General features: G+C 34.5%; 2 protein-coding genes across 3 annotated transcripts; one reads left to right on the top strand and one right to left on the bottom strand.

The window, feature by feature from the left end:
- Window positions 1-1810: 1810 nt before the first annotated feature.
- Window positions 1811-3509, top strand: LOC145036123 (2-methylene-furan-3-one reductase-like). Its single transcript, XM_078984600.1, has 4 exons — window positions 1811-2289; window positions 2465-2788; window positions 2887-3046; window positions 3126-3509. The coding sequence occupies exons 1-4, from the start codon at window positions 1864-1866 to the stop codon at window positions 3419-3421; spliced, it is 1206 nt and encodes a 401-aa protein (XP_078840726.1). The 5' UTR covers window positions 1811-1863; the 3' UTR covers window positions 3422-3509.
- Window positions 3452-9054, bottom strand: LOC145036125 (carbonic anhydrase 2-like). Of its 2 annotated transcripts, none has more exons than XM_078984602.1 (8): window positions 8877-9054; window positions 8537-8624; window positions 8052-8192; window positions 7832-7880; window positions 7593-7709; window positions 6462-6515; window positions 6290-6375; window positions 3452-3894 (listed from the first exon to the last, which is right to left on the bottom strand). In XM_078984602.1, exons 2-8 carry the CDS (start codon window positions 8590-8592, stop codon window positions 3624-3626), a joined length of 774 nt encoding a protein of 257 aa, XP_078840728.1. In that variant the 5' UTR covers window positions 8593-8624; window positions 8877-9054; the 3' UTR covers window positions 3452-3623. The 2 variants fall into 2 exon arrangements, with proteins under 2 accessions (XP_078840728.1, XP_078840727.1); XM_078984601.1 differs by having other exon boundaries at window positions 8721-9052.
- Window positions 9055-12290: the final 3236 nt, after the last annotated feature.

The raw sequence follows: 12290 nt of genomic DNA, 5'->3' as shown, positions 1-12290 counted from the left end.
ATTTTGGAGAAAGAGGTTGATTTATTAATTTGATTAATAAATTGAAATAAGTAATTTATTAATATATTATGAGAATAATATATTAACTAGAAATAGTAATATTTACTCAGAAATTAATTAGAATGAAATTTGAGATTATAAGAATTAATTAAAAGTGTAGGGATTGAATTGTAATTGTTTAATAGTTGAGCAAGAGGCAATCTAGAATCCCCCATAGACTATGGACGGTTTTCTAGTACCTTAGGGTTTCTAGAATAGTCTTAAATGGATAATTAAGAAAAATGATAATAACTCGGTTTAAGATAATCTTGGATTTGGGTTTATCTAGGGTTTCCTGACTGTATTATAAATATGGTATATTTTGGCCACTTCTTCTTGAAGAATATCATCCAAAAATTACAACTTACTTCCTCCTTCTCAATCATTATTTTATTGTTAGTGTTGGGTGTGAGTCATTAGAGGCGTGACAATTGAGACGCTTGTTCTCAAAGTCTCAACAACACTAAGGATTTGAATTGTTATTGCTATATAACAATCAAATGTATGTTTGTAACCCTAATTATGTAATTTTGATTATATACTAGTGTTCTAGGGTTTCTATATTGTTGTTCACATTGTATGTTCAACTAAAGAAAACGTAGATCAATTTTAAGATTGCATTTCACATATAGAATTGTTTGTCATGCTCATAACGCATCAATTATAACATGTTTCCTATTTTTCTTATTTGGTGTTATAACATCATAGGGTGACATGACATGTGAAATGATATTTTTTTGATGTGGTAACCAGGGGAATAACACGGACACTCTAACCAAAGGGGCCGAAACCAATAATCATTGTTTATTTATGTATTTATTTTTCATTTAGATGCAGACTATCTAATATAATTTACTACTAATTAACAAAATTAGTAAAATAAAATAACAACTTATAATTATATTTTGATACAACTAATTATTATAATTATACTGAATTTTATTTTTCAAAGTCAATAATTATATACATTAATGGCAATTAGCAGATCAAGTTATTTTCAATAACTTAATTTTCATGAAAACTTTATAATACTTCTTCGAAAACTTTATAATACTTCTTTTATTTAAATAAATTTGAACTAGGAACTAACGAACATTAAAAGTAGTATAACCTTATGGTCTAGATAGTTCTCTTAAAAGTGGTGTAGCTTTATCATAAATATTATTTGACCATGTTCGGTACAAGTGTTTCAGAGCGTTTGATAGCTTGTAGATTCTAGTTTGACATAACATTTCGTTGTGAACAGAAAGTCTTGTTTGACACTACAAGCTTTTATTGTTTAATTTAAACAAAACGTTTGAAATCTAAATGTTACTTCATATAGCGTTTAACAAAACGCTTGCAAGATACCCGCTACCAGCTAATTTTGCCGATTACTCCCTTTTAAACGTCATTGTAAAATTCTAGTGAGAGAAATGGATAGAAAGATAGAGATAAAAGAGGAGCTTACAGATGCGGCTCAATTGAAAGCACGACAAACGGACTCGTCTGAGATGCAGTGTGGCGTACCGTGAAGAAAGTGCTCAGACAACGGACTCTCGAAGAACTAAATCTACATGTTTTGCCAACCATAAGGAGAACTAATACCAAAGTTCAAAAGTAGAACTAAATCTTTATATATGTTTCAACCAGTCAAACAATAAAGACCTAATTTAATTTCGATAAAAATGGACAACAAAACGATTTTTCTAGCACCTAGAATAGTACAAACAAATTAAAAATTAAAAATAAATAATTAAATACACACCATATAAAACAGGGAAGGGTAACAAAATCTATCATGATTCAATTCATTTGTTGGTAGCAAGAACAAGAGTGACGATAATGGAAGCTCTGCTGAGCTCCTCGGCAACTCTACGACTCCGGCCACCGCTTTCTGGTTCCTTCTCATCCAAACCCTCGCTTCCTCACTCTACATTCACTCCCCCCGCCATCAAAACCTCAAGAAATTTTCCTTTTTCTCGCAAAAACTCACAATCTAAACCGCACCCTTGTTTCCGAGTCTGCGCGAGTTCTTCTTCGAGATCTGCAACTGAAACCGCTATCGATTCTTCAGCAGTTCCTTCTGAGATGAAAGCCTGGGTGTACGATGAATATGGTGGTGTTGATGTACTGAAATTCTCTTCGAATGTCACGGTGCCAGAAGTTAACGAAGACCAGGTTTTGGTAAAGGTTGTGGCTGCGGCACTTAATCCTGTTGATTTCAAGAGACGGCTTGGTAAATTTCAGGCCACAGATTCCGCCCTACCGGTAATTTCATCGGTTGTTTTGATTTGTTTCGATTGCATTTTGTTTTATAGTTAAATTCCTTGCAGATAATCTGCATTAAACTATATAATTTCTCGAAATTGTGCGTGATTGATGGTCGTTTGCTTTTCGTTTTCTACCACATTTACTCTAATTCTGATTTTGTTCCCGATAACAGACTGTTCCAGGATACGATGTCGCCGGAGTGGTGGTTAAAGTCGGAAGCCAAGTAAAAAGCTTGAAAGTAGGAGATGAAGTATACGGAGACATAAGCGAGAAGGCACTCGATGGACCTAAACAGTCAGGCTCTTTAGCCGAGTACACCGCCGTTGAGGAGAAACTGCTCTCTTTGAAGCCAAAAAGCTTAGATTTCGCACAGGCTGCGAGTCTCCCTCTTGCAGTTGAAACCGCATATGAAGGTCTAGAGAGAGCCGGTTTCTCGAAAGGTAAATCAATCCTTGTCTTGAATGGTGCTGGTGGAGTTGGATCGCTTGTGATTCAGGTATCTTCTTAATTTTCATAAAACTTCACTTCGTTATTCCAAATTTACGAGTAAATCGTTTATTGTGTATGGATTGATAAGCTTTGATGATGATGCAGCTTGCGAAGCAAGTATTTGGTGCTTCAAAAGTAGCTGCAACAGCTAGTACATCAAAACTCGAACTGCTGAAAAGCTTAGGTGCTGATTTAGCAATTGATTACACGAAAGAGAACTTCGAAGACTTGCCAGATAAATACGATGTTGTATTTGATGCAATTGGTAAGAGTCAGATAATTATTGTGATTGTAATTGTGAATGTGATAGATTATGGAGATAAAATTTTGTGTTTTGGGTGTAGGACAAGGGGAGAAAGCGGTGAAAGTGGTGGTGGAAGGCGGCAGTGTGGTGGTGTTAACCGGTGCAGTGACACCACCAGGGTTTAGATTTGTGGTGACGTCAACAGGTTCCACTTTGACTAAATTGAATCCGTATTTGGAGGATGGGAAGGTGAAGGCTGTACTTGACCCAAATGGTCCGTTTCCGTTTGACCGGGTCAAAGAAGCTTTTGCATACCTTGAAACTGGTCGAGCTACTGGAAAGGTTGTTGTATATCCTGTTTCAGAAGATTATATTTTGGAAAAAATCGCAAAATAAATGTAAACAAACAAACATCAAACATATCAGTTGTCACATGTAATTTGTGTCTAATATTATATAAATTCATGGAGACCCTTTTACATTAGTAGTTTAGTTTAGGGGTAGGTCACGTCATGTCATGGATTTATTTCTCACCTTATCTTTTCTAGTTTAAATATACATATTATTGGAAACATTGGATATAAGAAAAAGAAAACACTCATAGAGAAAGAGAAGGTGAAATAGCATGACCAAGACACCAAAAGTCGAAACTACCCTTGACGAAGTTGTAGTATCCTCCCTGTAGTGAAAGTGATCTATTCAACACTGCTGCTTTAATGAAAGGGTAAGTCAGTAAGTTCCCTAGGGAAACATTCACAGCCTCCTTCTCACAATGGGTGCATAGTTGTGCAATATCCAAATCGCCAAATTCTGCTTTCACCTTGGTTTTAGCAATGTCGCATATCTTTACCCAGTCCTCTATGAAGTCACTGTCCATATTTAAATACACAAAAATGGATGTTATTCATAAAATTGATCTTACTAATTTGAAGGAGTAGAAATCATTTAGCAAATGATAAAACCACCATGAAGATTTTGGTTCTTGGAATGTTATGAATTTCGGTTCTTGAATGTTGTTATGAATTAAGCGAACAAAGACATTGAAGAAGAAAGAGGTTATTATCTTGTTTATTGCATGAATTATCCAACAAAATGCGACATATATGGTCTTTTTAACTTGGTATAAAATCACACAAACCTTGAATCAAAACCTAGTTTTCTCGTATTTCCAATTAACGATGTCAAGGGAATCCCACAAATTTCCAACTATCAATGTAAAGGAAATATAAGCAATGTCAAAATTTGCAATTGGACTAATTTGATTAAACATTGTTGGGTTGTGGAGTGTGATGCTTTTGGACCTGTGATTGTCGTTACTAGTTGTAACTGCAACCAAGCAATGAATCTATATATAAAATGATGCCATTGTAAACATTCAAAATCAATAATATCTTTAGTTTGCTTGTGGACATATCAAGATTACCTTAATCATCTGAGCTACGTAAATACAATCATTCAAAATCAATAATATCTTTAGTTTGCTTGTGGACATATCAAGATTACCTTAATCATCTGAGCTACGTAAATGATGTGTGTGTTTGTCGTTCAAAACCTAACAAACATATAAATAGTATTGCATGAAAGATCTAATATGCTCAAAAGTTATATTAAAATGATATTGTTAAATAAAATATGATCGTAAGGTCATACTAACAACAACTTGATACAAATGAATATTTATTAGAAACTGATTTTAATAGATATTCATAAACTCTTATAATAAATTGAAAAAATATTTATTTCAAGGAAATAATTATTTTTAATACAAGTAATATATTATTTCATAATATATGAATTAATAAATCATGTACAATATTTTGGACTAGTTGAGTCCTTTGTCTTTTATCTAAAGACAAAGTTTATATTTTATAAATTTGGAGTTTATAATATTTAAACAGTTTGTCTTATTTTGATGGGCATGGCCGAAACTAGTGTAGACTAGTTAGGGTATGATCTTTTGTACTTGTTTAATGTAATACAAGTCAGAAGAGACACACTCATGATGTAAGGAAATACTTGCAAAAAGTGTTAAAGATCTAATGGGTATTAACTTCCCTTTATGGCTATATAAAGGATGCACTCTTACAACCTTTCTTCTTGCACCAAGCTTGCAAAACCATAAGTTTCTCCTCCATTCTCAATCTTCTCTCTAAAGTCTTGCACTTTGAAGATATAAGTTGCTTCCATCATCTCTTTAAGTCATAATCTTGTTTTGACTTAAAGCTTAAAAGTTGTAACTCGCATTACATCAAGTTGGAACATTGTTGGTGTCTCAAAAGTTCAACCTCACTCCATCAACTTCCAAGCCTCTCCTAGAGGACTCGGTGTTTCAAAGGTTGTTACCACTTCTACTTTCTATGATTGTGTTTTAAATCTTTCTTTACTTGCAAGATAATCCTTGGTGGGTGATAAATTGTTAATGTTATTTACAAAACTCAAGTCTTCTGTTTGCCAATATGTGCAGTTTATGAAACTAGTTTTTTAAATAAAACCCAACATTGCAGACAAGAGTTTTGTGTTTTGAACCTACGACCTCAAGGTTACGAGCATGGCCCTTATAAGCTACCAGAATGCTCTACCCTCACATGCAATAAACGTGTTATCTTCAAAATTCTAATTAGCCTATTTACATTTTTCAGATCTATCCGTATCCCGACTTGTTACATTCAATCTAATTGGTAGAGTTTTCCGAAAATTGCAGAATGTTGTGCATGGAGTGCAAGAGCTTGATGGAACTTCTTCACCTCAACATTTTTAAAATCTATCAAGGTGGAGTTTAATTCATCAAGATGATTTTATAAGAAGTTATGTGCATAACTTTCCTTCATCGTCAACGAGAATAACCGTTGATCCACAAACTCGATTGAAATTGTGAATTTTAAATTCTCTATTTCATTTGTATTGGTTAATTATCACCCCTGGTGAAAGATACCGGTTGAATCGTCACCTAATCAAACCTTACAACACTTTCAGCGAACAGTAAATCGAAACATAATCAAAGAACAAAATAGTTGTCTTTTGCTCGAGCAAAATCTAATCTAACCACAAAATGTATTGCACGGGGGAATTTCATTAATCTTCCATGAAGCTCTAATACCTATTTGTCATGAGGACATTTGATCGTACTATATCGATTAGGCAATGATGAAAAGACAACAATGATTTCAGTTCTTGAATATCGTTATCTTGATTATTATATTGCATTACTTTTTTAGAAAATTGTAAAATGTTTCATTGTGTGAGGTAGGTAGTATTACTACTTACGAATGTGTTGTCCCGTCGTCCGGGATAGACATGAGTCCTTTAATCCCACCACAGCAGCTGTGCCCCATTACTAGAATATTTTCCACCTAAAGACCAAATTTTTATTAAACCAAAATTAAGCACAACTTCCTTAAATTAAATATGAAGCTAAGAAAATGTTGTCTAATATCACCTTCAGATGCACTACCGCATATTCAAGAGCTGCCCCCACTCCAGAGTACTTTATCTGCACAACAAAAACAATTATGGATTCATCTAAACTAAGCTTTATATATATATATATATATATATATATATATATATATATATATATATATATATATATATATATATATATATATATATATATATATATATATATATATATATATATATATATATATATATATATATATATATCCACTCTCATAAAGTCACAAGCATTGCAAAAGAATATCAACCATTAGGCTCAACGGAGTGGGGATTGGCACACTTCATCGAACACTGCCCCACGACTTCAGCAAGGAGCTACCGATGAGAGAAAATAAATTAATTTAATTCTTTTTTACCATTTTATTCCATTTTCTCATTTTCAAAAAAAATCCATTTTCAGAAAGAAAAAAAATACTCTCTTTTTAAAATATAACCGTTTTTTTTCTTCAAAATTTTTTGAAGACTATCTTTCACCATAAACAACGTCAATCTTTATTCTTTGCGACATTCAAATCTTTTTCATTCTATTCTCCTAACCTTTTTATTTTCCATATTCTTTAAAATTTCTCACTAAAAATGGCTCGTGTTTGGTCAATTGATTAAAAGATCATTGACCCGTTTATGGGTTGATATAACAGAAGACCCAATCAATATTAACGTCACTACAACTACTTTTAAGTAGAGTCATTGAAAGATTCAACCGTGAAGCTCCTCTACCTCGAAGTCTTCTCCAAATAGAGACTTACAGCGTAGTTTCAATTCATTTTAACAATTAGCTTCATATGGTGATGAGGGAAGCCGAACAAGGTGAAAATGGAGTACTTTGTTTGTGAATGCTCTCAAGGTTTTCCATGTAGAAACCAACAAACTTTTCCGGTATGTTGAGTTTTAGCAAATTATAAGGTAGTGCGCCAAATTGTGTCCAAGCCTGTTGTCTTCTCATTTTTAGTGGGTGTGTGTTTTAATTTCTTAGTGGTTTGTGTGTTAGTTAACAATGATTTGTGGACAAAATTAAATGACCATGTGCAAGCTAGATGACATGTTTGTTGTGATTAATGAAATGAAAGATGCAAATTAAATAATTGAATTAGGTAAAATTAAAGATGATGACCTTATCATATTGAGGGACCATGTTTGCAATGTTTCGAACCATAAACGCTTCACCTGGTTGGAAATCTAAGATGTGCGAGGGACAAACCCGAGAATCTGAGCACGCAAATACCATGAACTGCATTTTAAATTAAATTAAACTAAATTAACCCAAAATAACTATTAGAAAATTTCCATTATGTGGTCCAAAGACTCTATCATTATAACCAGATACTTTAGTATAACTGTAAGAGAGATGACCTTTGGACTTTGTCCTTTGCATAGCTCTTCATATAAATCCGGGTTCTTTCTGCAGAAGTAGGCATGAACTGATAACTATTATTATTTCTTTGAGACAAACACAAAGGTCGAATAACAGTTCATTTAAAGCTGTATAGTTATCAACTAGTCGACAAAAAAAAATTGTAATTCAGAATTTAATATTTCTGTGTCTTAAAATGATATAAGGTACAAAACGCACTCATATTTCTCTGTCTTAAAATGAGCAAATCCGGTCTTTATCCTCTCTACCGGGTTAACGGCTTTGGTAGAGGCCGCCTCCAGATCAGCCGTTAGTTGCTTGATTTTCGCGGCGGCGATGGTTTCAAGCTCGCTTTTCTCACTGCAACACCACCGACAATACGATCGTAAATGTTCACAGTACGTAAAAAACAGACATCTGAGTTTGTCAGTAAGATAATGGCTGACAGAAGCAATTGCAGGGACCCACACCCACACACAGACAAATGCGTATATATGGTGTCGCAAAAAATATCGGGTTTAATTATGTGATTTAGGTCAAGTGAAAGAGATGATGAGACTGATTAAGTAATTAATTTCATAAGAATATGAAAAAAAAATGATTATCTAATCCGATCATATAACGAGGTAACGAATCAAACAATCGTAGTCATGGAGGACTATCTTATATATGATTTCAACAAAATTAATGCAAAAAACACGTACCTGAGAAGCTGCTTCAGTCCTTCAATGGCGTCGTCGTATGAATACTCTTCCGTCATATCTACTTCTTAATTACGAACTTGACGAAATTCTGATAGACAAAGAAAAAAATAAATTATAATCGGATTAAATTGCAATCGAGTATATAGCTTCATCAAATCACGTATCAGATCATATATTTACATACATAGGTTGATGAGTGATAAAAAATCCAGAGTAGGAAATGATCAGACAATCGGTACTCTTTGATGAAAGAAAACGTAAAGAAACAATGAAATCATGAAAGGATGATTATGGTTATGATGATGGTGGATCATGTGGAGTACTTGAGTTGCATTAAAACCTTGTCGTTGTAAAGTTGAACATTTGATCGCTGCTTCAAATTTAGATCAGCTGCTGATGGAGACGAGGGGATGAAGAACAGGCCAGACCACACACGTTTACGCTTCCGTAACTACCTTATTTATAGCTACACCATTAGAGCCGTGTATCTTGGTGGATATTATTTCTTCATGCTTTTAATTTTATCCCATACAAAAAATGGTAAGAACGCGATTCCATTTATAAACCACCATGTAAAGGCACAAACATTAATTAAAAGTATTTTTGAATTGGTATTGATCAATTATGCAATTTGTCTTTTGGGTCACCACAAATATGTGCCGATATTCCACTAACGATTTTCCATGTCTTACGTTTATCTTACGTTAATCTAGATATCTAGAACAAAATGATGTTTGATCATTTACCTTGGACTGGATCGTACCTTAGATATGTACTTGTCCTCCTGGAAGAAATACCTTATGTGTTTTGTGAGTTTAACTAATAACTATATAGTTGTTGTAACATGTGTAAGTAGGAGTCCATTGGAGATATGTCCACCGATACAACAAGTTAGTGACACATTTAATAAATGCATTAGCCTATTATGTTATACATTGGCTGAAACTAAAAAGCAAGAATAAATAAATATAGGGACCAAAATTTTTATTCATCTATAAATTATGAATTAACTAGAAAAGATAGAGAACACACTTTTATGCAATAAAGACGTAAAGTTTGAATTATGGTATTGTTACCGGAATTGAACAAATTTTGAGACAAAGGAAGATCTAGGGGCTTATGCCTTATATAAGGCATGTCATCCCTTAGATTCCCTAACCATAATTCAATATCCTTCAATATATTCTCTTTTGACGACTCAAAGAAACCCTGCCAAATGATTGTTTGATTTTTTCTTGTGCACTAAGGAAGAAAAGCTCATTTAAATCCAATGGGCTTAGTAATTAGTATGGCACTGAACTAGCGATGAGCAAAACGACTGAACCGGTCGGAACCGGACCCAACCCGGGAAACGGCTTCGGCCAAAATCAAGAACCGAACCGGCCCGGCGGTTCTACCGGTTCCTGGTTCCTACCGGTTCTTGTCGTGTCTTCAAATATTGGAACTGATCCTCGAAAAATAGCATCATGCGATTACGGTTTTTGCCGATTCTACCGGTTCCGGTTCCTACCGGTTCCCGGTTCCAAATATCCACAAAAATAGCGTCCCGGTCCCGGCCCGACCGGTTCCATCGGGTTCCAGTATCGGTTCCGGCCGGTTCCCCGGTACATATGCTCATCCCTACACTGAACTCTCTTTTAGGTTTTCTTGATTCTTCTTAACATCACAAAAGTTATTATTTACCTAACCTTCTTGTATGATAATTCTAGTTGGATAATGTTAAATGAACATTGATTATATTTTGTTTCCGATGCTTTGTTTTTGCTTCCAGTGTTTATGTATGAAATTGTTTTTTTATAAGCATCATAACCCAACAAGATAGATATAATTGACATTGTCATAATAAATGATAATTGTAATGAGAGAACATTGTAGCTCACAAAAAGTATTGTGTAACTGTGACAAACTGTAAAATTAGTTCAGCGTTTGTCGATCAAACCATCATGAATGTAACAACCCAAAAATCATAGTAAAATTTTCACTTTTTCAACAAAAAAACCCCAAGACAATAATGTTTACAAAAAACATTGTTTCAAAAGTATGATTCATAAATCAAAGTATCCCAAAATTCAATAACACAAAATCCGAAGGATGTGCACGATCACGCCTTCTCCTTACCACAATCACCTGAAGTATCTGAAACAATAAACTGAGACTGTAAGCCAAAGCTTAATGATTTCCCCCAAAGTACCACCATACAACAGAGAATATATACAATCATGCATGTTAGGTCCACTTAGTCATCGAACTAGATTACCATTGGGTCCACAGCCATCGGCTGGATTACCCCTAACCCAATCAGTCATTGGATTGGAATGCCAACTTATGACATGCTTAACCAGTCATCTGATTGGTATGCCAATATGTAACGACGTCATTCAGTCATCATATTGGAATACCATCGGGTCCACAACCATCGGGCTGGATTACCGTCGGTTTGTTGGCTCACATACATATTAATATAGCCTCAACCAAAAACATACTATTCCGACATAAACAAAAGATAAACACATAATCAATCAACAAGCAAATCAAGCAGATCTACAGATCACTATCGCATAACAACATCATATATACCAGGATATAGATCTAATAAATCACTACTACATAACAACATCCTATATACTAAGATACATATCTAGCAAATCACAACAACATAACAACATACTATATACCATGATACATAACCTAGTGGCCGACCTTGGTGCCTTCGACCCACAATACAGTGAGAAAAACTCACATCTCAGTCTGAACAGATAGATGAATAGGTCACTGCCCTGAATATCAGCTCAACCAGTTACATATACATCAAATAGTGACAGATCTCAACTACAACTCAAAATACCTAAAATACCCTTAAGTTAAGCTTGGTCAAATCCTAGTCTAAGTCAAAAGTCCAAAAAGTCAGCCGAGTTAACTTTGTTGAGTACACCCAGCATACTTAGCTTGTACGCTTAGCGTACTCAATGTCCATAATCGAGGCTCTCATTGCGTACGTGTGACGTACACTCATGTACGCCTATCGTATGATGGCTAAATGAATCCTTCTGTTTAAGGGCTTATTCCATTAAGTCTTTACATCCAAATGCTTATCTAGCCCGCAAATATCATCTTAAGTCATAAAGTTTCCAACTTTATGACTTTGCATGGCTAGGAAGTGCTTAATGAAAAAATCCCTAACTTCTTAACCCATCAAGACATTATAACCCATGCATGGAAGGAAACTAATGACCAATATTACATTTTTATGGTTCCTAATAACTCCATAATGGATAGAGTTTCCAATTTCACCCATTAGAATGGTCCAAGCAACCAAGATCTAGTCTTTTAAGTTCCAAAGGGACCAAAAGTGCATCTTTCTTACTTATTACATTAAGTCAAAGTTTCCAACTTTTAGATCTGAATCAAAATGATATTTAGATGGATAAAGTTTCCAACTTTATCCATAACAAGGTCACAAACTTTCAAGATCTAAAATTTATGCACTAAAATGACCAAAACCTCACAACATTCAAAACTAGCTAGAGCTAATAGATACATCATCAAGATTCAAGCGTTATACCTCTAGAAGAAAGATCAAGGTGAACAAGGTCTGGATCTATAAGCTCCAATGCAACAAACACTTCTCTAATGAGCTCCTTATTCTCCAAGATGCACCAAGAACACTCCAAAGCACTCAAAAACACCTTCTTTTACTCACAAGGCTCAAATTAGGGTTAGGGGTTCAAGGGAGGACGTTGGAGAGGTGGAGGCT

Source organism: Lactuca saligna, chromosome 3 (genome assembly GCF_052625555.1).
Source record: "Lactuca saligna cultivar CGN05327 chromosome 3, ASM5262555v1, whole genome shotgun sequence".
Taxonomy (NCBI): Eukaryota; Viridiplantae; Streptophyta; class Magnoliopsida; order Asterales; family Asteraceae; genus Lactuca; species Lactuca saligna.
Note: the sequence above shows the minus strand (reverse complement) of the source record. Positions and strands in the feature narration are given on the sequence as shown.